The sequence below is a fragment of the Marmota flaviventris genome, chromosome 11, assembly GCF_047511675.1.
Source record: "Marmota flaviventris isolate mMarFla1 chromosome 11, mMarFla1.hap1, whole genome shotgun sequence".
Classification (NCBI taxonomy): Eukaryota; Metazoa; Chordata; class Mammalia; order Rodentia; family Sciuridae; genus Marmota; species Marmota flaviventris.
The window spans coordinates 73,607,028-73,633,727 of record NC_092508.1 but is presented as its reverse complement, the minus strand read 5'-3'; the positions used below and the strand labels follow the sequence as shown (position 1 = coordinate 73,633,727).

The window sequence follows — 26,700 nt, the reverse complement described above, 5'->3', positions numbered from 1 at the left end:
CTCTATACTTTGCTTCTATTCTGACCCAGGTGTGCAGAACAACTAGTTCACGATAACCTCCCAACTACCAGTGTGATAATGTGCTTCGTGGATGAGGTGTGGTCCACTCTCCTGAGATCCGTTCACAGTGTCCTCAACCGCTCTCCTCCACACCTCATCAAGGAGATTGTGCTGGTTGATGACTTTAGCACCAAAGGTACTAAACTATTCAAGTTTTCTTCTGAAATGTCGACATTTGGTGGGAGGCTATAGTAGGTTGGATAGCAAAATTACTGTTAATTTGATAAAATTCATAAAATTCTAAATCGTTGTTTCATGTGGAGACTTAGAGGCATGAGTTTAAGCATCTGTAGGACCTGAACTCATCTGGAACTTTGTTCAGCTACCTACTTCAGGCTCTTCTCACCTATGACTCCCCTACACACATAGAAGTGATTTTACAACTACAGCTCTCTGAAGATGCACACTTTGAATATCAGAGTCCAGAAATATTCCCTACAATTGTACAAGACTTTCTTCACAGAATCTAATAAGCAAAAGTCCCATGTTAATAGAATAACTTTCCTATTGGTGTTAACTAGAATTAAGTTCTATGGAAAGCAAAGAAATGGAGATCCTGTTCTTCTTCCTCAGGGCAGATTATGTGTCAAGTTAATGGTGCCAAAAATTCATTTCCAGTGGGACCAGAGAGATGTGGTTTCAACAGAGTTCAAAAACAGAGTCCACTGCCGTCTTTACATTTGTTGTTGTTTATTATAATGAAGAATTTCACTCTTGGGGTTTTCAAACAATTTGTGTATATGAGTGGTCTCACAGGTTCAATTATTGCCACATTATAAATTCCAAAAACACAGCCCATTTCATTAAATTTTAGAAAATAGCAAAGAGATGACAGTGTTTCTAGAACAGTTTAGCCTTAATCGCACCAAGCTCAAGAAGCAATGTGATGCCCCAGGAAAACTGGTTGAAACTTTAAGAAGTGGCCTTGAAACATAAACAGAATATGGTATCTAGATACTAAGCAGTAAAAAGTTCCTTTCTTAAAGGTAGGTCCAGATTTTGTGGTACCTGGAATTTACACAGTTCTCAGGGTCCTCCTTCAGAAAAAATAATACAAAATTCTTAGGAAAATGATCTGCAAAATATTCCTGGAAGGCATTCTTGCTTGGTACAGCTGTCAATAGCTTCATTGTACCCAGAAGTGACTGCAAACCACGTATCTTTAAAATATCCAAAAATGTTCCTTTAGCTGGATCCCCCAATGAATATCTAAAAAGAGAAAAAAATGCCTGACTGAGGGAATATCTGTGCAGAGAAGGACAGTGGTGGCAAATGATGGTAGCCCCACCAGCTTCTTTTGCAAAATTTCCAGTTTGCACACATTGCTTAAATTCTCTCCTGCTGATGGAGAAATCCAGAGGCTTATAATATTGAACAAGAAAATGATATCAGAAAATAAAACTTTGCAAGAAAATGATATCAGAAAATAAAACTTTGCAAGAAAATTATGTCAGAAAATAAAACTTTAACCCAAACAGTAAAATTTAGTGACCATAATAATCTCAGTTTTTGGAATTTGACATTACAGAGGCAATCTGGGTGCAGACCCAGTTACAAAGTTAATGTTTCTCCTTGTATGTCCTTACTCTTATGTAGACTACCTAAAAGATAATTTGGATAAATACATGTCTCAGTTTCCAAAAGTTCGTATTCTTCACCTCAAGGAGAGACATGGCTTAATACGAGCCAGGCTGGCAGGAGCACAGAATGCAACAGGTAAGAAGCTACTCTATTTATTTATTTATTTGGTTTTCATTATATTTTTGCTTTAATTTAAAATATTTTCAAGCATACAGGAAATTCAGAAGAATAATACATTGAACATTCACATATCCATCACTCAATTCTACCAATGTTTAACCTTTTGGAATATGTGCATTATGCACTAAACAGACAAAGACCCAGAAAGATGAGCACATATGCACACAAGCATGAACACACACACACACACAACACATACATACACACACACAACTTTTTGAAACTTTATAAAGAAATTTACAGACAACATGATACTGTACCACTAAGTATTTCAATGGGCATTGCTGAAGAATAGGAATATTCTCTTAAATAAGTATAACTTTTATACCTAAATAATGCCTAATACTTGTAAATGCCCTTTTTGAATTTTCTCATTGCTCTCAAACATTTTTTTTTAATTCAGGATCTAATTAAGTTTCATACACTGTATTACTTGGTCTCCTTAGTCTATCAATCTAGAATACTCAGTGCCATCTTTTGTACTAAAAATAGTATTTTTTAAAAAATAGTCCAGGGTATTTGTTTATACTATTTTCTGTGTTCTGAAATTTTCTATTTCCTCATAGTACCTACAGAGTGCAGAAGGTTAAATGTTACAGGCTAAATGTTTTTGTATGAGTAATATATAGAATTCTACTATTAAGTGATAAGAATTGTGTACTTCTTACTGCTTCATATAAAAAGGCACATAATGTCAGATTGTCCCACTGTCACTGATACTAATTTTGAAAACAGTTAAGAAGTTGACAGCTTGATATTTCCCTTGGGGGTAAAAAGTTGCTTGGGGGTTAATACTTTGATCCGTGAGAATGTGCTGATTTCTTTGAGGTTTCACACAATGGTTCAGGATACACTGATGATCCTTGCTTGAACCAATTATACTGAGCTGCAACATCATTTTCTATAATTTCTTCCTCTTATTTTACCTGACAGTATTTGTAATAAAGAATTATGTCTCTGTCCTGGCCCTCTCCCTGTCCCTCCCTTTTTATCTCTTCCTCCTTCTTTGTCTTCTACCCTCTCTCCTATCTTCTCTCCTCCTAATATATCCTCCATCACTACACTATGAATTTGTGGCTTTTAAAAATTCAATGTATATATCGCACCTTATTCCTTTTTTTTTCTTTTTCTTTCTTTTCTTTTCTTTTTTTTTTTTTTTGCTCAGCTTGACTTAGATTTGAGCCCCTATAAACCTGAGCCGAGCCTTTTTGACCTGATCTCATCAGTATTTGAAGACTTCAGTATCTTTATTTTGGGCCAGGGGTTTCTAGTCATTTAACCCAGAGGCACTTTACCACTGAGCTACACCCCCAGCCCTTTTTTTAGTATTTTATTATAAGACATTGTCTTACTAAGTTGCTTAGGGTCTTGCTAAATTGCTGAGGCTGGCTTTCAACTTTAGATCTTCCTGCCTCATCCTGCCAAGACGCTGGGATTACTGCATGCCAGCCAGCCAGAATCTTTAATTCTTAAATTAAAGGTCTTCTCTGATCTATCTCTGTTCTTTCTATAGCTCTTTCTGTTTTCCCAAAATGCAATATATTCTCCTTTCTTGTCCTCTTTTTGGTGTGTGGATTTGGGGGAATTAATGTCAGAGTAAATTTTGTCTGTCAATGAATTCTAGAAATAACAACAAACACTTGGGTTCATTTTTATATCTTTCTATGGAGGGATCTGCACCTTGTAATAACAGCTGATCTTATATTCCAGGTACCATTCTAAATACTTACTATATTAACTGATTTGACCCTTCCAATAACTGGAAGGGAGGCACAATCATTTCCTCTCTTTAAAGATGGGAATGGAGGAATAGCAGAGTTACAACTGACCCAAGTTCTCTCAGCTCATCATGGTAAAGCCAGTGTGGGCACCAAACACCCTGGCTCCAGAGTTGGAGCTCTTATCTACCCTCTCTGCTGCCTCCCAGCATCTAGCTACCACTTGGGACCTTCTACTAACCTCTACCAACTTGAAGTCAAGAGTGTTCTCATGGTCAATGATCTCCTTCTGGAGTTTTACTTCCTTGCAACTAGATCCTAAATTTAGAGCTTTTCTTCTCCCATTTATTTACTAACAAACTTCTTCCCATTTCAGTAGAAAATTTAAGCAAGCAACAAATACATCACACCAAAATTGGCATTGCAATGACAACTAAGATTCTTAATGAGAGCCTACATTTGAAAAAATTAAATGGGATTCCATGTTTAATTTCTTTCAGAATGTAATTATCTATGAATGGTAAAAAAAATAGTAAAGAAATAGTTTTAGTATATAGCTTTGAAGCTGAAGAATATTCCCAGGATAATAGAACAATAAGTACAAATGTACTAATGTAGAAATAAGCTCAGTATATTCAAGGAAAAGAGAGAAGTCCACTAGGCCTCACAGGAGCTGACTAGGAGAGAGTGGTAAAAGATTAACCAGGACTGCAAGGCAAAAGCAAACTTTTGTGCATCAGTTAAGGAGTATAGACATTAGTTTCAAAATTAAATGAAACCATGAAGGATATTAAATATAAGAGTTTAATTTTCTGATTTTATTTTAAAAGCTCACTCAGGCCACCAGGTACAGAATGGATATTAGAGAGATGAGAAAAGAAATAGATCGGTTAGAATGCTCTTTCACTTGTATAGGACCATAAAGGTCCCTTGGAAGCTGGAGGAAGCAGTCAGATTCATAATACATTGTGATTGTGGAAAGGTCATAATGTATTACAGACATTGAGCCTGTAGGACTTACCATTGGATAAAAAGTGAAAAGAGTGAGAAAGGGAGGAATCAAAAAAATCCTTGAACAACTTGGTGAATGTAGTTGGATTCTGATTTTGTCCATGAAGTTTTAAAATGAAGATTAGACATCCATATGGAAAAAGTTGGTAAACATAGGGCCAAAAATGTGCTGCTGATACAGAGGATTTTTCTCTACCTACATGGAGCACAAAGTACACTAATGATGACCTCCAGAATAGTCCAAAATGTCAGACAATGAGAGGCACTCTCCAGATGAGATGAGCCTGATGAAAAGAAATTATAGTTGGTTACAATTATAATCCATAAAATAATTTCATTGAGTTTAGCAAACTCAAATGTAAAAATATAAGTTTGTTTTTCATACATTCATTGAAAGCATTAGCTCAATTTCAGTGCAGTAATTTTCAAACTATTTTGACAATGATTTGTGTTGTATAGATATAATTACATGTATATCTATGATAGATGTTTCATCAAATGACATAGGCAATGGATTCTAACATTTTCTTTTTAATATTACTTGTTTTTTTAGATTCTGGACAATCACACTAAATTTATTTAATGAGGGGTCACTAATCTCTGTCTGAAAAGAAAAAAAAACAACTATTTGTATCTTAATTGCTTTGCCACAACCTAGTGGAAAGATACGTACCAAAATATCTCTTTCTAAATTATAGTAAAAATAAATTACCTTAAAAGGAACAAAAAAATAGATGTATACAAACCATTTTTCATACATACAACATATGTTTGCAAATATAAACATATATAAATATACACCTATATATACATATATATATATATATATACACACATACATATATAGCCATTCCTCCATACTTATGGGTTCTGTGTGCATGGATTCAAATAACTATGGGTCAAAAACTTTTTTAAAAAAAATTTCATATGAACAAAACATGTACAGACTTTTTTCTTGTCATTATTCCTAAATAATAGAATAATAGCAGCTATTTATTAATTTATATTGTGTTAGGTATCATAAGTAATCTAGATATAATCTTTAAAAAGTACAAGGATTTGTGTACATTTTATGCAAATGCTATGTCATTTTATATAAGCAAGTTGAGCACCTGAGAATTTTGGTATCTGCAGAGGATTCTGAAACCAGTTCCAGTGGATACTAAATTATATACATAAATGTTGAGATATATATATATATATATATATATATATATATATATATATATATATATACACATATATTTTATATATGTGTAACAGTAAATTAATAAATTCCTCTGTCACATTGCTTAAAGTTGCAGACCATTTGTTCTCAATTTCTGTTCCCATCTCCTGTAGATAGCAGGGTCTGTGACCCCCACTTTGAGCAGCATTAGTGGAGAGTAATGCTTAAAAGTTTGGACAAAAGCGGAAAGGTGAGGGGTGATGGGGTTAGTAACAGCCTTGCCTGAGGACACATCTAACCTCCCTGAGGTACGCTGATCCCTATGGGGATTCAAGGTGCTTCTGGATCCTGTTCCAGCTTTAGCTGAAGATGTAATTTAGGGACAGGCTTTCAACAGGGCTGGCTGGCCTATGGAGACCTCTCAAGCTCCCTGAGTGCTTCCCAGCCCTCATAGGTAGAAATGACCAAGAGATGACCCAGAGACTGCTCAGGGCCTGAAGAATCCATGCAAACCAGAGATCAGCTAAGATACCAGGCAGAAATACTCTCTGGAATACCTTAGCCAAACAGAGAGAAAATATAATTAACTGAGTCTTATTTTAAAATGAAATGTGTGAAAGTGGAGCAAAGGCATTCCTGCATAGGAAGAGTCAAGAATCTGAAAGGCCTTGATAGCCGTTCTTCCCTAAAAATTTACCTGTTAAGGGCTGGGGTTGTAGTTCAGAGGTAGAGCACTTGCCTCAAATGCATGAGGTTTGATCCTCAGCACCATATAAAAGACATTGTGACAATCTACAACTAAAAAAAAAAAAATTAAATTGACCTGTTAAGATTCAAAGACAAGGGAAGCAACAGGAAGGCTGAGATCAGAAATCCAAGGGGATGCTGGCTGAAACAGAAGGCAAGCAGCCTGTTTTGGCGTAAGGGTATTACCTGTCCCTCTGAAAGTCTGAAAGGGTCATCTGGGAAATAATCAGTGAACTAACAGTAATCTCTCTTACAATGTATTCAGGCTTCACTATATATTCAGGCTTCAAGGTCTGTTGGGCTCTTTATTTGAGTCTAACTCAGTCAAAAAAAAAAAAAAAAAAAATAGGTCCAATCACTAGCATGCGGCAAATGAGGAGGTCAAAGGCCCAAGCAGGATTTCAAAATGTGACTGGCCTAGCCAGCAATGATCTCTAAGAATCCTTCACCATGTGAAGGAGTGCAGTGGGGGAGCTTACCAGTGAGAGTCAAAGTAAAGATTGGATTCTCATTTCCTTCATGACAATTAATTTAGCAAAATTCTTGACATTGCTGTGAACATTCCAATGACAGTTACTAACTTTCAGTGACTGCACAAGTGACATCTAACTCCTGGCAACTCCATGATTTCCAGAAAGGCACCAGTGGACCTCCTTCTACAAACCTGTTTCTGATACAGGTTAAACAGGTGGTTTTCTCAGTATCACTTTTAGGTCATTATGTAAAATGAAATGGTAAGCCAAGCCAATATCTCTTAAGAAACCCTAAACATAACACTCTAGCACTAATTAGTGCTGGCAGCAACTTGCCATGCTGGTCGACTAAATATAAGTTCAGGGAGAGTAGTGGGGTCTGTGCTCAACAAGGAGCCAAAACTGTTTGGCACATTGAGCAACTTTAGATAGGAAAAGGAAAATTCCTTTTTAAGTTACAATGAAACTCTTCTGCAAACAATTTAGCATTACTCAGACCTAGTCTTAGGAAACAGAAAATCCTGCCAGGTTATAATCAAGATTAGAAGAGTTATTCTAAGCCTGAGTTTGAACATTCATTGAAAAAAAAAAAGAAGAATACTAGACAGTTATTAAGAATTTTGGTGTTTGGTAGATCCTAGAAAACATTCCCATAATGAAAGCTCAAAGAAATTAAGTGATTATTTATCCAGTGTGGTTGGGAAGAGTAGAAATGGAGATAAAAGCAATTAAAAACTTCGGTTTTATGTCCTTTAGGGTCAGTAACACTGTGCACAATGTCCACACCCACTATCCACCAAAATTAAAAATCCTGCACAGAGAGATCTTTATTTTCTTATCTAACACAAACCTGAGATGTTATTTTAAAATGAAATGTCTGAAAGTGGAGCAAAGGCATTCCTGCATAGGAGGATTCTCCTCTTTCCCCAAATAAAAGAATATAAAATTCCAGACTATTTTGTGCTTCCCTCAGATTCTAGTAACAGGTAAATGAGAATCTTTGTGATGAGCTGGGCCAGGTGGGAAGTGAATGAAGATTTTGGGACCCATCCTGCTGCCCCTGGGCACTAAAAAAGTCAATCTAAGCTCGTTTGACCCTATAAGCCTGTGATGGGGATGCGGACAGATGGTGTACTAGCGATGTTCTTTAAACTCTGGTTCTGAACTGATCATGAATAGGGGGAGAGAGAAAGGAGACTATGGTTATCAGATTTTACACCATTAGCCAAGTGGGTCTTCACAAGCTATGCATGCGTGCCCTGTGCATCTAGAAAACACTGTGAGCCTTTCCCCACAGGGGAGAAGGCTGTACAAGATGACATGGTTAGGGGATGTATTCCAACTGGAATAGCAGAATACCTTGAACAGTGTAATTTTGTAAGCAGCACACATTTATTCCTTTTAGGTCCAGAGGCTGAAAAGTCCAAGATCAAGTTGCCAACAGATTCAGTGTCTAGAGAGTCTCATTCTCTGCTTCAAAGTTGCTGTGTCCTTACATGCTGGAAAGGCAAAGGAGACTAACTCCCATGGACAACTTTTATAAGGGCACTTATAAAATCCCATTCCAGAGGGTCCCATCATGACTTTCTAAGCCCCCCCCCCTTAAATGCCAGACCTTGGAATTAAAGTTGATTTTAACATATGAATTTGGTAGTGCAAATACATGCAGGCCAGAGCAGGAGCAATAATCTTCCATTATCAAATAAGCTGAAATGCCCTAAAATAAGACTCATAGAGCATGATTGGGAAATGTAACTGCCATATTCAGGAGCAGGCAGATATCAGGGAGGCTTCTGCCTATAATAGTGGGATAAAATTGATCACTTTACCCTCATGCAAAAATCTGTTGGTGACCAAGTGATTAATATGTGTTTGGTCAGATTTTTTTTTCTTGCTGTGACCAAAAGACCCGATAAGAACAATTTTAAAAGAGGAAAAGTTTGTTTGGTGCTCATGGTTTCAGAGGCCTTAGTCTTTAGATGACTGATTCTGTTGCTCTGGGTTTGAGGTAAGACAAAAACTTTAAAATCATTTAAAGCATTGTATATGCTACTCAGATATTGTTGGAGGGAGGGTGTCACTTCATACATGACAGAATAGAAAGCACTCAGGACATGGAAGCAGAGAGAGAGCTCTGTTCACTAGGGGTAAAATATAAACTCCAAAGGCACAACCCAGTGACCTGTCTCCTCCTGCTACAATCTACCTGCCTTCAGTTACCACCCATTTAATTCCTATCATGGATTAATGCACTGTTTGGATTAAAGCTCTTACAACTCGATCATCTCACCTGTAAACTTTTTTATATTGTCTTACAAATGAGTTTTGGGGGACATTTTATATCTAAACCATCACAATATGATACTGAATGTCATTGATAGATAGTTTGTAGATTAATAATAATAATCTATCATTGAAGTAACTATTCTTACTTTATTTATTAAGGTTTCCCATATTCATTCAAAGTTCTGCCTCTTTCTGGCTTTGTTTGTTTGTTTGTTTTTTAAGGAACACAGGCTATGAAATGAGCTACCAATTTTCTAATATCAGATTAGCATTAATTGGCTATGCAACCTTGGAAAAGTTACCTAAGTCCTTGGTTCCTTAATTTCTTTTTCTTTTAAATGGGAATAAAAATCAAACCCATATGCTTAGAACAGAGTCTGACAGAGAATAAGCACTTATAGATGGTAATCAATGTTAGCTGAGCAGCTGATTATTAGAGTGGTCCATGAAAATAATAAGCCAAAATGAAAAGAACAGTCAAGCCTTAATCATTTACTACAACAGTATCAGTTAAATGCCAAACAGGAGAAAGAGTTGGTTTCTGCAATCCTGCATTTTTTTCTCTAGGGATGGTGCTGGATGTTGGATCAGAGCAGAGCCCAAAACAAAATGCTCCTCCTGTTCCAAAGCTTTTGGGGCCACGGTGAGAGATAGGAATGGCAAGAAACCAGGGAGCACCAAAATCTGAGTGAGGGTAGAGAAAAATGTATTCAAGACCCAATCCACCTCCCATAAGGCTCTCTTCATAGGGGCTTTGGCATGAGAAAGACCTCTGGATGCAAGAACCCGGGTTAGTGATACAAATACACGTAAGAGCAAGTCCAGCTGGAGGTAGGGAAGCCCAATTCCAGTTAGAGACTGCAGTGCATTGGATGGGTGCCATGTCTAGATGGGAAGGCGACTTTCCCTCCCAATGCCTGCCAGGTAAAGTTTTCATTAATTATCTGTGATTGGGCCTGGGAGATTACATAAGAGATTGGGGCCTCATATTCTGGTCGACCCTACATTCACACACATGTATATAGCAAACTTACATAAAATCATTTAAAGCATTGTATATGCTACTCAGATATTGTTGGAGGGAGAGTGTCACTTCATACAACCAACAGTAGGAAAATAAAGAATTCTTACAAATACTTTCATCTTTCAAGTTTTTTCTTTCTTTTTTTTTCTCTGAAAACTCTTTTTTTTACTTGTGATAAAATATACATAATATAAAATATGTCATCTTAACCATTTTTCAGTGTTTAGTTCAGTAGTTTATGTATATTCACTCATCTGCATGAACATGAGCTCTTTTCATGGTGCAAAAGCAAAACTCCATACCCTTAAACAACAACTCCCTACTCCCTGCTCCCCTTTCCAGCAATTCATTTAAAAGTACTTCCCAGTCTTGCTGGATCCTCCACTTTAGTTTCTTTTTACCTCTATTATGTGAAAAGAAATAATCTCTTTGGTAAACCTAACAAGTTTAAGTTAACCCTGTTTTAGTTACCTTTTTTTTTTTTTTTTTTTTTGCTGTTGTGACTAAAAGACAAAACAAGAATAATTTTTTGGAGGAAAACTTTATTTGGGAGCTCATAGTTTCAGAGGTCTCTGTTCATAGTTGGTGAGCTCCATTCCTCAGGTCTAGAGATGAGATGTTTTTTCTCCATCATTCCTATGGCCAAACCCATCATGTCAAAATCTTTCTAGTCTTCTGAAAAGCAAACTCTCACAACCACCACCCCAAGAAGTAATGGTACCAAACTTTCGTAGAAGGTACTTTAGCAGCTATCCTTAATGCTGAGTGTTCTCTTTGGAGACTTGCTGCTCATTTTAAGTGGCTTTCAATTTTTTTCCAAAGGCAGTTAATGCTTGGCCCACAAAACTCTTATGAACCAAGTTCTTTCATATGGTTATGAAAAGAAGTTACAGGGACAAGGCATTCAGGGAGAATAAAAGACTACATCTCACATCTACATTTCTGGAAAAGTCCTCAGCACCTCTGACCTATATGCACTTAGTAGATCATATTTTCAAATTACATATATATGAACATATATATATATATATATGTATTAAATTTTATATTTTTATTCTCTAGGTGATGTGTTGACGTTCCTAGATTCTCATGTGGAATGTAATGTTGGTTGGTTGGAACCTCTCCTGGAAAGGGTTTATTTAAGTAGAAAGAAAGTGGCCTGTCCAGTAATTGAAGTCATCAATGACAAGGATATGAGGTAATTTTGCCATACATATGTCCAAGTGCATCTTTGCCACACAGCAGAAAGTTCTGCTCCTAAATATGCATTTTTGAAAATCTAAGAAACACACAGTTTATCTATTCAAATAAATGAGAATATATGATAGTATCTTAGGATCAGAACCAGTCAGTCCAATAATCTCTTTGGTAAACCTAACAAGTTTAAGTTAACCCTGTTTTAGTTACCTTTTTTTTTTTTTTTTTTTTGCTGCTGTGACTAAAAGACAAAACAAGAATAATTTTTCGGAGGAAAACTTTACTTGGGAGCTCATAGTTTCAGAGGTCTCTGTTCATAGTTGGTGAGCTCCATTCCTCAGGTCTAGAGATGAGACAGAACTCCAAGGCAGAAGAGTGTGGCAGAGAGAAGCAGCTCTGGATATGACAATCAGGGGGCGGGGAGAGAGCGCAGAAGAGACACAGAGAGAGAGAGAGTCTGCACTTAACAGATACAAAATATATATCCCAAAGGCATACCCCCAATGACCCAACTCCTCCAGTCACACCCTACCCACCTTCAGTTACCACTCAGGTAATCCCTATCAAGGAATTAATGCACCGATTGGGTTAAGTCTCTCATAACCAAACATTTCACCTCTAAACCTTCTTGCATTGTCTCACACATGAGTCATTTTGGGGGACACCTCATATCTAAACCTTATATCATAACACCCTAAATACCAATAAATCCTACTACTCATTATTTAATAGATTCCCCTTTAAATCCAGCTGAACTCCAAAATATTTTCCTCAAGTTTAATCCTTCCTTTTCCAGGAAATATATATGTGTATATAAGTTATTGTTTCTTCCTCCAAAATGGCTAGGGGATTATTAAAAGTAAAATAAAATTTAAATGCAAGCAATCTGGTTAGTTTATCATCAGTACAAATTATAAATTTTCTTGAATTGCTACTAAAAGATAAAGATCTAAAATGACCTGTAAAAGCACCTGTTACATACCTGAATAAGTCTTGGAGCCAAGTTGATGAATTATATAGGCTGCATCTAATCTCAGGTCACACATTTTTGGTTTTGTTTTTGTTTTCCTGGATTAGTTATATGACAGTGGACAACTTTCAAAGAGGTATCTTTGTATGGCCCATGAACTTTGGTTGGAAAACAATTCCTCCAGATGTCGTTGCAAAAAACAAAATCAAAGAAACTGATATAATAAGGTAAGTGTGTGAAATTTAAGACAAAGAAGCAGACATATGTCTTTTTGTAAAGGTATGTAAAAAAATTTTACAAAATAACTGTAATCTATTTTTCTATAAAACTCAAGAACTTCGGGTCTTTACAATACATTACCAAAGCACACAGATTTTCCTGAGAAATTAGTTTCCGAGTATTAATACTCCTTTTTACATGTTTAATCGTACCCTATCCAGCCATAAGCCTAGAGAAGTCCATTTGATACTATTCCTGTTTCCTTGGATTATGATGTGAGAAACACAAACTCATGGAATATGCTACATAACACACATAATATTAAAGTAAGTGTGAGTAAAAATTTAAAAAAAAATAATAGTCATAGAGATATCACTGTAGTAGCTATAGTAAGATTTCTTTCATAGTGTAATCCTACTTCCTCCATGAAACAGTCACCAAATTCTGTTAATAAATTAAGAAATAGACACAGAAGCTCAATATGAATTGAAATTTGGACTTTATTACTAAGAAGCTGGATTGAAAACAGAGCTTAGACCTGAAGCCAAATGAAGGCTTCCTGTGTCTTCTCCCACTTTCAGCTTGCTCAGTGGAAACCACCATGGGATGTGGTAACTGCCTTGTCTACCTGCTGACTAAAATATCACTTCTGTCCCCCAAGGCTCTGGAGTCTGACTGAGGGCTCTGGAGTCTGACTGTTTGGGTTTGAATTTCATCTCTACCACTTACAGTAGTATGAGCTTTTTATAGCTCACTTAACCACTTTGAATCTGTTTCCTTGTTTCTATGTGAAGATTAATAGAAGTGCCTACTGCTTATATCATTTTGAAAATTAATCTGATTATATACATATGTGTGTATATATAAACTGCATTAAGCAGTGATTGCCACAGAACAAGCTGTCAATCAGCCTCACACGTGGTTGAGAGGCAGTACCGTACAGTCACAGAGCACAGCAGCCAGCCATATTGCCTTAGTGTGCACCTGAGATGTACATCATACTTGTCTGTCATCCTTGGAAAAGTTTCTTACCTTCTCTGCATTGTGGTTTCTTAATAATGGTACAAACTTGCAGGATTTGGGGGAATTTTAAGTTAATACACAGATAATACAATAGTGCCTGGTACTAGTTAACCCTAAGTAAATATTAAAAATTATATCCCTGGAGAGTTTATGTCACAGTTTAAATAACAAAGAATAATCCTACTTCCAGGCCACATCTTTGCTGAACTAATCAAGCCTTGCACCATGAACCAGAGAACTCATCTCCCAAGCACTATTTGTGACTCCATCCTGAGACCGCCCTATACTTTGTGACTACTCAGAAACATCTCTAACTCTAATGCAAACATACAAAGGACCAACTCTGAAAAGCAATATTTTCATTTTTATAGGTGCCCTGTCATGGCAGGTGGATTATTTTCTATTGATAAAAATTACTTTTTTGAACTTGGAACCTATGACCCTGGACTTGATGTTTGGGGTGGAGAAAATATGGAGCTCTCATTTAAGGTATTATCAAATTTATTTATTAAAGTTTATTATCAAATTTGTTAATTAAATTTTCTTTACAATTAAGAGCTTATCATTTTACATGTTTTCATTTTATTAATATGATCAAATATGTAACACACTAGGAGGAAATTTCACAGGAATTTTAGGGTCATTGGATTAATTTTCTCATATCTCAGATTGAATTTGGAAAAAATCAATCACTGTTGCAAAATTAACACCCAAGAAAGCCTTAGCAACAGCAATTATAAAGTGTCGAAAAGGCAGCTGCTTTTCTGTTGGGTTGGTGATTTATTATAAAAGGGGTGGGACTTTGGAGCTCCTGATCAAGAATAGTGTTTAATTGTGACCCAGGATCTCCATAGGATAAGAGAAGGAGAGTATGTTAAAGCTAGAGATGAAAAAGGAAGAGAAAGGTGGGAGTGATGGCAAAAAGCAAAGGGAGATCAATAGAATAGGAGAAAGGGACTAGAGGGTGGGTGGAGGGGTGGGGAATGCTAGGGAGGGATGTTGACCAAATTCTATTATTATATTGGGTGCACATACTAATAGGTAACAACAATCACACCATTATGTACAACTATAATGCACCAATAAAAAATGTAGAGAAAAGATAAAAATTTAAAAAAGAAAAAACAAGGGGAAGGTGAATAAATGGACATCCATTTACATCTCCATGATTCAACCAAAACAGGAACTCACATTTTATACATTTGATATTTATAGTCACATTGTTCATGTTTTATACATTGGCATTCTGTGAAGCATTTTTTTTTTTTTTAGGAAAAGAAGTTTACATTGCAAGTTAAGAAAAAAAATTTTATCTTAGTAATCATCAAATGGTCCACATCGCAATATATAAAACTAAATAAACCCTGCTTAGTTTCAGAAAACACCAGAGTGTTTTCTTGACTTCAAGCTGGTAGAAACAAAACCTCCAGGTGGCTCCTTGTCATTAATTGCCCATGATTTTAAACAATCTTTTCATAATTGAAGCCTATCTTTAAATTATTCCAGGTATGGATGTGTGGTGGAGAAATTGAGATCATTCCTTGCTCCCGAGTGGGCCACATATTCAGAAATGACAATCCATATTCCTTCCCCAAAGACCGCATGAAGACCGTGGAGCGGAACTTGGTACGGGTGGCTGAGGTCTGGCTTGATGAGTACAAGGAGTTGTTCTATGGCCACGGGGATCACCTTATAGACCAAGAGCTTGAGGTGGGCAACCTCACCCAGCAGAGGGAGCTTCGAAAGAAACTGAAATGTAAAAGTTTCAAATGGTACTTGGAGAATGTCTTTCCAGATTTGAAGGCTCCCATTGTGAGAGCTAGTGGTGTGGTAAGTTCACATGACGATTTAAATTCTTAACTGTGCAAAAGTGGTACAAAAATGCTTCAAAAATGCGTGGGAAAGAATGATTTATCGTGTTACACCATAAATAAACACACACTATGAATTGCCATAAGACAAGGCATAGCCGAGAATTAAACGTGGCTAAACTTGAGGAAGGAAGCCATATGCATTAATTGATTCAACAGATTCCTGTTGTGTGTCAGGAGACAAGGCTGCATTTTAGAACTGGATGATAAACAAAGTAGACTCCATTCCTTCCTTTAAAACTTAAAGTTGAGCCGGGCGTGGTGGCACACACCTCTAATCCCAGTGGCTCTGGAAGCTGAGGCAGGAGGATCTCGAGTTCAAAGCCAGCCTCAGCAAAAGAGAGGTGCTAAGCAACTCAGTGAGACCCTGTCTCTAAATAAAATACAAAACAGGGCTGGTGATGAGAATCAGTGGGTGAGTGCCCTGAATTCTATTTCCAGTACTCCCCACCTCAAATAAAACCCTTTAAGTTGAAATGTTGAATAGGAAAAAAAGATAATAAACAGTAAGTTCAAAACAAAACATAACTCTCATTTAGGGTATAGGTGATGAATTCTAAGTTACTGTGGCCAAGAAATCCTTTCTGAGGAAAAGACTTTGAAACCAAGGCCTGAAACACAAAGCATCAACCAAGATCTAAAAAAGAGGGCTAGGAAGAGGGTGCTGCTCATGCAGAACTCTAAGGCAGGTGAAAACTGAGGGCACTTGAGAACTGGGAAAAAGACTGTTGTTGTCAGGGTGTGAAGGAGGGAATGGTACCAGAGGAAGGTGCAGAGAGATTAGATCACACAGGTCCTTGCAGGGAGAGTTAGGATTTCCTTTCCTTCCCTCCCTATCTTCCTCTCTATCCCTATTTCTCTATTTCTATCTCTCCAAAAATATAACAGGAATTTGTTGAGCAGAGTTAAACAAAGAGATAAAATTTAATTGGGATTTTTTTAAGTTTCAAAAAGGGATTTAAAATAACAGAACTATCAGAAAATAACAAAATTTCAGGACATAAGGAGAGGTACAAAAAGGAAAGAAAATCATATAGGTTGAACAGAGTGCAAAACTAAGAGGGTCAAGTAGGGGGAGAGCCTGGGAGGAAGCCATTCCAAACCTGTTCTGGGAATGGTAGGACATAGGGCCATCTAACATAGAATGGGCATAAGGATGGTTGGTCAAGCTGCCACCTAGATAGAGCTCTTCCTGTGTCAGGTTTATTTGTAATCACTTTTGTTTTATTTCTTATTTACTTATAAATATTTCCAGCATTTTTTAGTGTTCTTTCAGAGTGTCTTTTTTTTCCATCCAAGAAGTTCTCAAACTAAATCATGAGTAAGCCTACTCTTTCAGGCCATTTTTTTCATTTCTTGCCAGAAAGTAGATCATTACAAACCAACCACTCTCCCCACCTGGCAAATCTGATAACAAGAACTTAAGACATTCCATTAACCATATTAGGAAACTTCGGGAAGAATGTTAAAGACAGAAACTAGCTTGCAAATTCATTCTGATTTATAAATTCAACTAATAAATAAATATATATGACCGGTTTATATATAACATATTGTACTCTAAAGTCTCCCTTTTTTAGATCAGAATAGCAGCTACCTCAGGTGTCTCAACCTGATATTATACCCTAGGTAACTAAAAAATATAACATGTCAAACATATCCATACAATAAAATTTATATTTTTAAATTTAATACCTAAAACAGGGGGAAAAAATTAGAATTCTCACCATAGAGAATTTTTCTTTTCCTAACAGAATCTCTGCAATATCATTACTCAACTTTAGCCACCAGAGGGGGCTATAAAACTACCTTTTGGCTCAGCTGTGACACTAACTTAAGCATTCCTACCAAATTTTTGAAAATCTCCCGTAAAGAAATTGCCTCTGCTGATGAATGTACTCCATAAAAATGCTGCAGTATTCTAAAAAATATTTTAACAGAGCTCTTCCTGCTATTTCCTTATTTGTTTGTTGTTTTTCTTAGATAAATTTTAGTAAAGACAATATTTGCTACCTTCTGAAGAAACCAGGAGGGAGTACTATCATTATCCACAAAAAAATTAGGACCTTTTTTTCCGGGAAATTCAAAATAAGATCAACTTGACCTTTATTTGGGATAAACAATCTTAACAACTTAAATTAAAAAAAAGTCAACTCCACCACATGTTTTTGTTACTTACTCCATGTTTTCCTGTCTTTTAACCTACACACTTGGGAATTTAAATCCAGTGAAATTTCTTTTGGATTTAAAAAAAATAAAAACAAATAATTTCTTTTTGAACTAAAAATATCTGAGACTAATATAAGAACCTCACCAGCATTATGTTTTTCCACAGGATTACATTGTGGCAAACTGCCTATAGCCTAAAGTTTAACAATTCTGTAATAAACTGGGGATTTCCCACCTCCTGAACTAGAAAATAAAATTATTCTACACGGAAAGTTTAAAATCTATGCACGACCTGATTTTGGATAAACTGCTTTAAAATTTAAAAAAAACATTAAAACCTTTCATAATGAAGTGAAGAATAACCATTCCTTAGCACTTCATAGGTCATTTCTTTAAGAAGAAAAATTGTTTCCCCAGGAATTTCTGATTAGAAGGGAAAGAAAGAGAAATTCAGATAAAGAAAAGAAGCAAGACATAAGGCACAGAGCAGATTTCCCTTTCCCTCCATTGCCTTTCTGTGCCGGAAGGAAGGAATTGTATGAAATAAACACAAAGGACTCAGTTAAGCCAGGGGTTCTCAAACAGCATTTCCAGAAGTGACAGCTGTGCTGGAACAGGCTCCCCAGTCCAGTAAATCTGAGGAGCACTCATTACATTCGGAGCAGCAAGCTGAGCACCAACACCTAGAAGGTTCTGAGAAGTTCTGGAGAAGGTTCAGCTGTGCTGGAACCAGATTCCCAAAACTGTTGGAATTTGGAATATTTGCTTCCTGATCCACAAATATAGGCTCTTACATCTCTGCCCAGATCCTGGGCATGATTGGCCCTCTTTAAACTCCAGGATTATTCTTCGTTCACATACTTCTACTGACCATCCTCCAGAAGTTAGTTGGATCTTTCTGTGTGCTATGGCTGCTCTCATTTGCTAATGGTGGATTTTCTATTCCCATTCTGGTCATTGTAAATTGTGGATAGAACTTTCCTTGAGGATATTTGATGGAGACTCATCCTCTGGAGTTGATTTGTGTTTTTATTTGCCAGACACCTCAGAAGTAACCAACCTGTTACTGTTTTTTATTGTTTGTTTCTATGCCTTGAAAGTATGTAAGGTTTCCTATCCAATGAAAATGGTACAAATTCTCTTCCAAAACAAAACAAAGGTCAGTGTATGGTTTCAGATTTCCAGGGAGAACTTAGATTTCAGTACCAATGGGTAAATTGTTTTTCCTAGTACACCATCTCACTGAGGGTCCTTCCTTTTCCAACTTTCTCTGGAAGACCTCATTCCAATCTGGGCTTATGCATGCCCAAGTTTTTCTCATATCTTTTTGAGGGGGCATGTTCCTGGCACACCAAGGTTGCAGTTCTCTCCTGCTTCTATTTTACTCCTCATTTCCTGAGGCTGACTCTTTTCTGCAAGCTAATCTATGCATGCAAAAGTGGGACCAACCCCCCAGGGGCCCCTAGTTAGGAAGTCTGGCAACCGGACGAGCTATGCCACCTGCTTCAACGCAGCACCAGAGTTGGAGTTCCATAAAACAGGAAGGTGCAAAAACAGTGTCATCAGCAACAAAGCCCTTACCACCTCCCAGCTCAGGAGGCTTTCCTGTTTCGTATAATATAGATTCAGCTCTATGCTGCTCTTTCAGAAATCTGAAAGGCCTAAATTGCATTATTAACCTACCTTCTCGTTAGCTTTGCCCAGGATGTCAAAGAGGGTAAGGGAATCAACATTTTTCTGCATTAAATAGTGACTGATAGAAAGCTACCTCCATATTTGACCCTGCAAATCCATTAAAAACCTGGGGGTCTGCCAGAAAGTGCCTTTATGCTTGGCTCTATATTAGCTTTCGTGACTTTTCCTATAATGAATTGTAGCTTGCTTGAGTCATTAGACAGATTCTGACAGGGAATCAGCTGGAATCTGCTGTTCTTTGAAGGGCTCAATTTATCTATGATTCAGTGCCTAAGCAGCCAGATAGCTCAGAGGGTCAGCCAAGGAACATAGCCCACGACTCTTGATTTGATTAAATTGCAAGTATGTGCATTGACTTTTAATATATGCATCAGATAAACTCGAGACAAGAAAATAACTATTTTCCATGCCACCTTTTCTTCATTTGGCATTTGGCATTCCAAGAAAGGGTTAATTAAAAGCTTCTGTTTGCTGGCTCTGTGACTGAATTACGGGCCTAAATTGACAGATTGAAGCAAGATTACATTATGTCTCTGTTAGAGCTAGCCACCAATAAAATCATATAGTGCTAAGTAATACTAAGCTATTAATTTAACTATCTTTTAACCTTATTATAGTTTTATATTCCGTGTCTTCTAAACATGCCTGAATGCTGTGTTCTACTTTGAAATATTTTTCCTTAATTCATATTTTATATTTTCCTTCCTAGCTTATTAATGTGGCCTTGGGTAAATGTGTTTCCATTGAAAACACCACAGCCATCCTGGAAGACTGTGATGGGAGCAGCCAGGTATGCCTAGCTGGGGGTTTCTATCTCATGATAGTGGATAGGTACCATGTTTGACACACTCATTGCAAACTTGAGAAATGTAACTTCAACCAATAGAAGTCCAGAACCAGTCTCTAAATTTCTCTATAATCCTAAGGCCTTTGTAAGATAGTCCACCCCTAAATGCAAAGTCAATGACTGAGGAAGTAAAGGAGTGGGTACTGAAGTCCAAGGACTGGCTCCAGTCTCTAAATTTCTCTATAATCCTAAGGCCTTTGTAAGATAGTCCACCCCTAAATGCAAAGTCAGTGACTGAGGAAGTGAAGGAGTGGGTACTGAAGTCCACGGACTGGCTCCTGGGCCCTTCCCTTGCAAGAATGGGTTCACCTGCACATGTTCTTTAACCTTTGGGAAAACAGTCCTTGCTTCTGGGGGTGAGACTGGAATTAGGTAACACACAGGAAACATGCAGTAACTAATGCTAGTGCTCTGTTAATTCTTCAACAATAATAAAAGCAAAAAATATTTTTAAGCATATGAGGATAAAATAATAGAGAAAATAGAGTACATAATTTTAAGTAATCATTCCAGCATTTTAAGGGAATCATGGATTTCACACAATCTACAATCCATGATGGAAACCCTGCAGCCAAACTCCCACAAACTCCCACAAACTCAGAGCAGAATGCTTAGGAGAGGGAGCAGGACCAGGGGAAATAGAACAGGGATGGCTCCTGCCGTGTTGGAGGTGATCTGAGAGATCACACCTCCCTCTCCAACATATGTTCCCTCACAGTTCTACCTTCTGTGGGAGTAGTTATCTGGTTTGGATGCCAAATAGGACTCACAGGAACAGATTCATGAGTAGAAATCAGCCCCCCAATTTGCAAATCACTCTTTGCTGAAAAAAAAATATTTTGCAGTGATAGTCTAGGTTTACTAAATCTTGCTTCTTTACTTTGACTTTGAGACATTGCTTACATTTTCAAGCACATCCCATCTCTACCTCTTAATTCAAAGCTGTTAATAGAAGAAAATGTATCTATGCTTTAATTCACTTATAATCTGTAGACACAAAACCAAGAGAAGTGTTTCTTAATTAGGAAAGAGAAGACAGAGGGAAGTGGAAAGTGTCAAAAAGAATCAATTGAAAGAAATAAATTTTGCTTATTAAAAATTAGAGGAGGAAAAACAAAATCATAAATTATAAAACAAAAAAACCCCACAATTAGTCTACATCATATAAGAATATTGAATAATGCACTTCTTCAAGACTCATCATTGTAGGTACTTATTGTATTTATTGTGCTTGAGTAACCATTATTTCATCTGAAACCCCAATTTCTGTTCTTTTGTGGTTACTGGGAATTGAAACCAGGCCCTGTGCATGCTATGCAAGTGTTCTACCACTACCAGCTTCTGTTCTTGAAAACATTGAGTCTCTACAAGGCAAAGTAGGAGATCAAAGTATTAATTATGTCACCTTCCATAAACCCCAACTTCCTTTTCATCTGGTTGTTCATTTTTAGCTTTTCCCTCTTATGGTTTGCTAAAGTAATAAAAGGGACAGGAACATAGAGCAAGTTATAATTTATCAGAAAAAACTAAAGCTTAATACCAAGCCCATGACTATAGAAGTCATCCAAAAGAGCTCAAAAGGAATAAATTCCTCAGATGGGAGTATTTAAACCTGTCCTTTACCTTACCAAAAAAGTCTCCTTAGTTTTAACTTCTAAACCAGTTAAGATGTTCCTTTTTTAGGTAATATACTTATCTTTGTATTCATATAACCTCCTTTGGTGATGTGGTTTTTCCATACTCTTCCCAATTTTAATGTCCACATAAATTATGAGGGGAGTTTATTCATGCAGATCTGGATTCAGTGGGTCCATGGTGGGGCTGAGATTCATCATTTCCAACTAACTCCAAATGATGCTAATGTTTGTCTAGGGAATACAAATTGAGTCATAAGATTCAACACATTGGCTTTAATTTAACCTGATAATCTGAATTAAATCTTAGTTAGACTGAAAATGATTTATTAGGTAAAAGCAATTAGATAGATTTTACCAGAAGTTTTATTTTTTTCCAAATATTTTTACTCTTAGAGTAAAACGACCAGGCAGATAATATTAGATTTTAAACAACTGTAGAAAATGTTTTTAAGGACTGAAAACAAACATGGTTCCATTGCCTGAATCAGAATTTATTTTAGACAATGTCAACTCTCCAAAACTAGATTTCTCTGAGAGCAGTTTCTATGAACTGGGGCATGCTAACATAACAGCAACCTGATGTTTCCTTGTACTATCAGCTGAGAAAGATCTAAACCTTTCCTATAGCAGAATGAAGCCTTTAGGAGTCCAATTGTCTAGATAGTCTGAATCAAGAAAGCATAATAATTTCCACCAAAGAAACTGAAGGCTGTGACTAGGATCTCCCTCAAACTACTTATGGCTTGGAAACTTAATCACTCTTCAAGCCCTAGTGTTGTCTGGGATTCAGAACACCTGAAACAACATTCATATGTGGATAGGTACTAATTGTACTCATCAGTTTTTAAGTTATAATTAACATTTATTGCAGACATATTGTATGCTAGAAACTCAATGGTCATTACTCTAACCCTCTGGCATAGATGCATTTGCTATCCAAGTTAAAAAGTTACAAAAATGAGATTAGACTGGGTAAATAATGTGCCCATACTATCAGAATTGAAAGTGGTAGCACTGGGATTTGAATGTAAATCATCAGATCATATTGCCTATATTCTTAGCTATTACTAACAAAAATGTTTGACAAAACCACTATCTATGTTTGCTGCCTGAAGTGACCTTCTCTATATTAATTTCCTCTCCAGTTTCAACAATTTAATTACACCTGGTTAAGACTAATTAAACATAAAGGATGGTGTTTGGCCCCCATCCCTGATGAGGGATCCCTGATGCTGCACCCCTGTGATAACAAAAACAAAGGGCTAAAATGGCTGCATAAATCCACCTCTGTCTTTCATCCAGAACTGGTAAGCAAAATATATGTACCTCTTCTTTGCCAGAAATTTAACTTTCAATCCATGGGTCATAAAACCCTCATTGTCAGTATCCTCATTTGGAAGCTTTAAATGTGTTTGTGTCAATGGAGGCAGATATTGATCTCCATTCTACTCAGAGAAAGAAACATTTTGTAAATTATTGTCTTTTTTTTCTTTTTCAAAATTTATTTTAAATGAATAATTTTTCAATAAAAGTCACTGGGTTCTTGGTTATATTGCTACATCTTTCTAAAATTAATTTGCTTCATTCAGTCAACAATGCCAAAAGCAAGGGTTATAACCCAAAAATTGGTTGTCAGAAAAGCATATAGGGAGAGTATAAGGAAAAAGCAAGAAGCTATGTGCTTACTGTATACCCTGCTCTTCAGAATGATTCTAGTTACTTGTCCTGCCCTCTTTCCATACAAGGAGATGTTTTCTCAGCCTCTGTGGTTCCCAGAGACCTGGGCCCTCAGAGGAGTGCTGGAACCAGCTCTCACTCTGCTATAGAAGCCCATTGTGTGCATCTTTTACCAACTATGTGCTCAGTGATATCACACTGATAGCTTGAAAACAGCCGTGAAGAGCGTCTTTACACCATAGAAATTAGCAGATAGATGCTACTGGATCAGGGAATATTTTTCAAGAGGTCTAATGGTTAATATGTATCAAAATGTGCCTGTTCTACTGTATTCATTCCCAAAGTCTGCCCAGTTTTTCCCAGTTGTATTTTAACACGATACAAAGTCATGTAGGACCTTGAAATAGCAGGAATAATCTCAGGACTGCCTTCTCAAATTTTCTACCATTTCACTTGCAGATAGTCACCAAATCCACTGTACGCATTGGTTACATGAAAACTATTATTCTTCCCAGAGCTGCCCCCAAAGTGTTCTCTACTATATATTAATCCCTCCTGAACATTTTTCTCTTTATTGATAATTATTATTATCAATTTGTTCAGAAAAAATAAGAATTGCTAGTGTATAAGCTGCTAATTTTGTCTTGCATACAGTTTAAGAAATCCATAAATATCTAGTGAATAAATTATACTTTACCTTCTCCTTCTTTAACCCTGTGCTAAAGGAGGGAGGAAGAAAATAAGGAAGGTAGAGAAAGAGAAGGAAAGAGTAAGACAATAAGAAGCACAATACATATTTCATCTCCAGAATTGAATGTTGGAATAGATTTCTGTAAGAAGGTATTTAGTGGTAGAGTTTTCTAAACAGTTGATTTGGTAAAGAAGATAATTTAATTAAGATACCAAAAACTAGAAAGCTCATAATCCCAGTAACTCTGAGGCCAGAGGATCACAAGTTCAAAGTCAGCCTTTGCAATTTAGCAAGACTCTAACCAACTTAGTGAGACACTGTCTCAAAGTAAATATATATATTTTTAAAAAGGTTGGGGAATGTAGCATAGTGGTAAAATCCCCCCAGGGTTCAATTCCTGGTACAAACAAACAAAAACGCCTAGAAAACTGCCCCCCAAACTTGTTTGTACCTGTGACTTTGTTTCATTCTACATAGCTGCTTGCTGTCTTGTGTCCCTTTTGATGTTACTAGATGTTCATGGAGACCAATATCTGGTCATAGTCTTTCTTCTCTTTTCAGTTTTTTTGGTAGTTTTCATATTATACCTCCTAAGTCCCTGTATTAGCCAGCTGTCCACCAGTATAGCAAAATTACTTAGATAATCAAATTATAAAGAGAAAGGTTTATTTTGCTCACATTTTGGGAGATAATAGTCCATGATCAGTCAGCCTTGTTGTTGCTGTGGGCCAGTGTGGCAGAGCTACACACAGTAGCAGGAGTGTGTGGTGAAGCAAAAAAAAAAAAAGGAAGAGGCCAGGATCCCACAGTTTTCTTGGAGGACATGCCCAGAATGATTTATGGAGCTCCACTGAGCCCCACCTCTCAAAGGTTCCAGCACCTCCTAATGGAGGAAGGAAGTGGAGTAGTGAGTTTGATCCCAGACAACAATGGATTATTAAAATTAGATATGTCTGAATCTACATTTAAAAGGTGCTTCCCAGGTCAGCCCTCCTCAAGTGCTCTGGATTTCAACCATCCTAAAAGAATTAGTGTCATAAGTGGAAGACTTGGCCATGGAGTGCTTTTCCACCACTGGTTTCTATTGAGTGACTTTAAGCTGGGAACAAGTGACTTAATTACTGGGTGAATGCTGTAAACAATCCATAATGATTTTCTTCAAGGCCAACTGTTTTATAAACCTTGGGCATTTTCAAGCTTCATACTTTTAAAATACTGCAGTGGATTCTAGACATCAGGCACTATGTACTATCAGAAATTATGGTTAGGAGATCATAAATAAAATACATCATTTCTGGCATTCTGTAATACAGATTATAATATATATGTATTATATATAATATATATATATATATATATATATATATATATATATATATATAATTGAGAATATATATATTCTAAACATGAATTTAATTAAGAAATTAATGAACTCATTCTCTGTCATGGCATGTTTTTTTTTTTTTTTTTTTTATTACCAACACCAATGAGGTATTCATCATCTGTCAAATACATTAAATGACATCTGGATTGGGAGGGTGGGTACCGGGGATTGAACTCAGAGGCACTCGACTACTGAGCTACATCCCCAGCCCTATTTCTGTATTTTATTTAGAGACAGGGTCTCACTGAGTTGCTTAGTGCCTTGCTTTTGCTGAGGCTGGCTTTCAACTCACTGTTTTCCTGCCTCAGCTTCCTGAGCCACTGGGATTACAGGGGTGCACCACTGTGCCTAGTGACATCTGGATTTTTTTATGCTTTACATCCTACAGTTATTAGCCATATCATTAGAAAATTCATCTTTTGCTACCCCCAAATTAATAATCTCACAGCTTGGAGAAAATGAAACTTAGTTTGAGACAAAACAAACTAATACTTCCAAACCCATGTTTATGTTATTAATTTAGTTTAGGAGAATTCCTTAGAAATCAAAAATGTAGTTGCTCATCTTTTTGGAGACATGTTAGGATCATATATACATATATAAATAAATCTTTATTGTCAAGTTAAGTCTGTGGCTCATTCCCAGATCTTCTTTCTTTCCAGGTAAATCACATTGTTTTTGAAAACTATCATCAGTTGTTGTGCTTGGAAGGAAATTTTCCACAGAAGATGCTTAAAGTAGCTGCTTGTGACCCAACCAAACCACATCAAAAGTGGAAATTTGAAAAGTACTATGAAGAATGAAGAGGAACTGAGGTTTTGCCTAGTCAACACATTAGATAACTGTGAAAGTAACAGTGAACTCAGTGACTCTATTTTTCAGTGGTAGTTTAAATTTTCAATGGAATGGAAGATTTTTTAAAATCACGATATTTAGAATACCAAAAGATAACTCAGGGAAACGGTCCACCATTTGGGTGGACTGGAGTCCTGGTGGACTGGAGTCCTTCAGCCCAGGGTGGCCTTTGGTATCGCCTACTTCCTGCCCTGTGCGGGAACTCATTCTGCAGGTT

General features: G+C 36.7%; 1 protein-coding gene across 1 annotated transcript in view; it reads left to right on the top strand.

Moving 5' to 3' along the window:
- The window catches only part of Galnt5 (polypeptide N-acetylgalactosaminyltransferase 5), a 42,517-nt gene extending 16,086 nt beyond the window's left edge, over positions 1-26,431 (top strand). The window contains exons 2-10 of the mRNA XM_027938025.3: positions 30-196; positions 1,657-1,776; positions 11,311-11,446; positions 12,523-12,642; positions 14,029-14,146; positions 15,164-15,487; positions 20,102-20,182; positions 23,022-23,183; positions 26,291-26,431. Of these exons, the coding sequence (XP_027793826.3) occupies positions 30-196; positions 1,657-1,776; positions 11,311-11,446; positions 12,523-12,642; positions 14,029-14,146; positions 15,164-15,487; positions 20,102-20,182; positions 23,022-23,183; positions 26,291-26,431 (1,369 nt within the window). The remainder of the gene's footprint in view (positions 1-29; positions 197-1,656; positions 1,777-11,310; positions 11,447-12,522; positions 12,643-14,028; positions 14,147-15,163; positions 15,488-20,101; positions 20,183-23,021; positions 23,184-26,290) is intronic.
- The last annotated feature ends 269 nt before the right edge of the window (positions 26,432-26,700 follow it).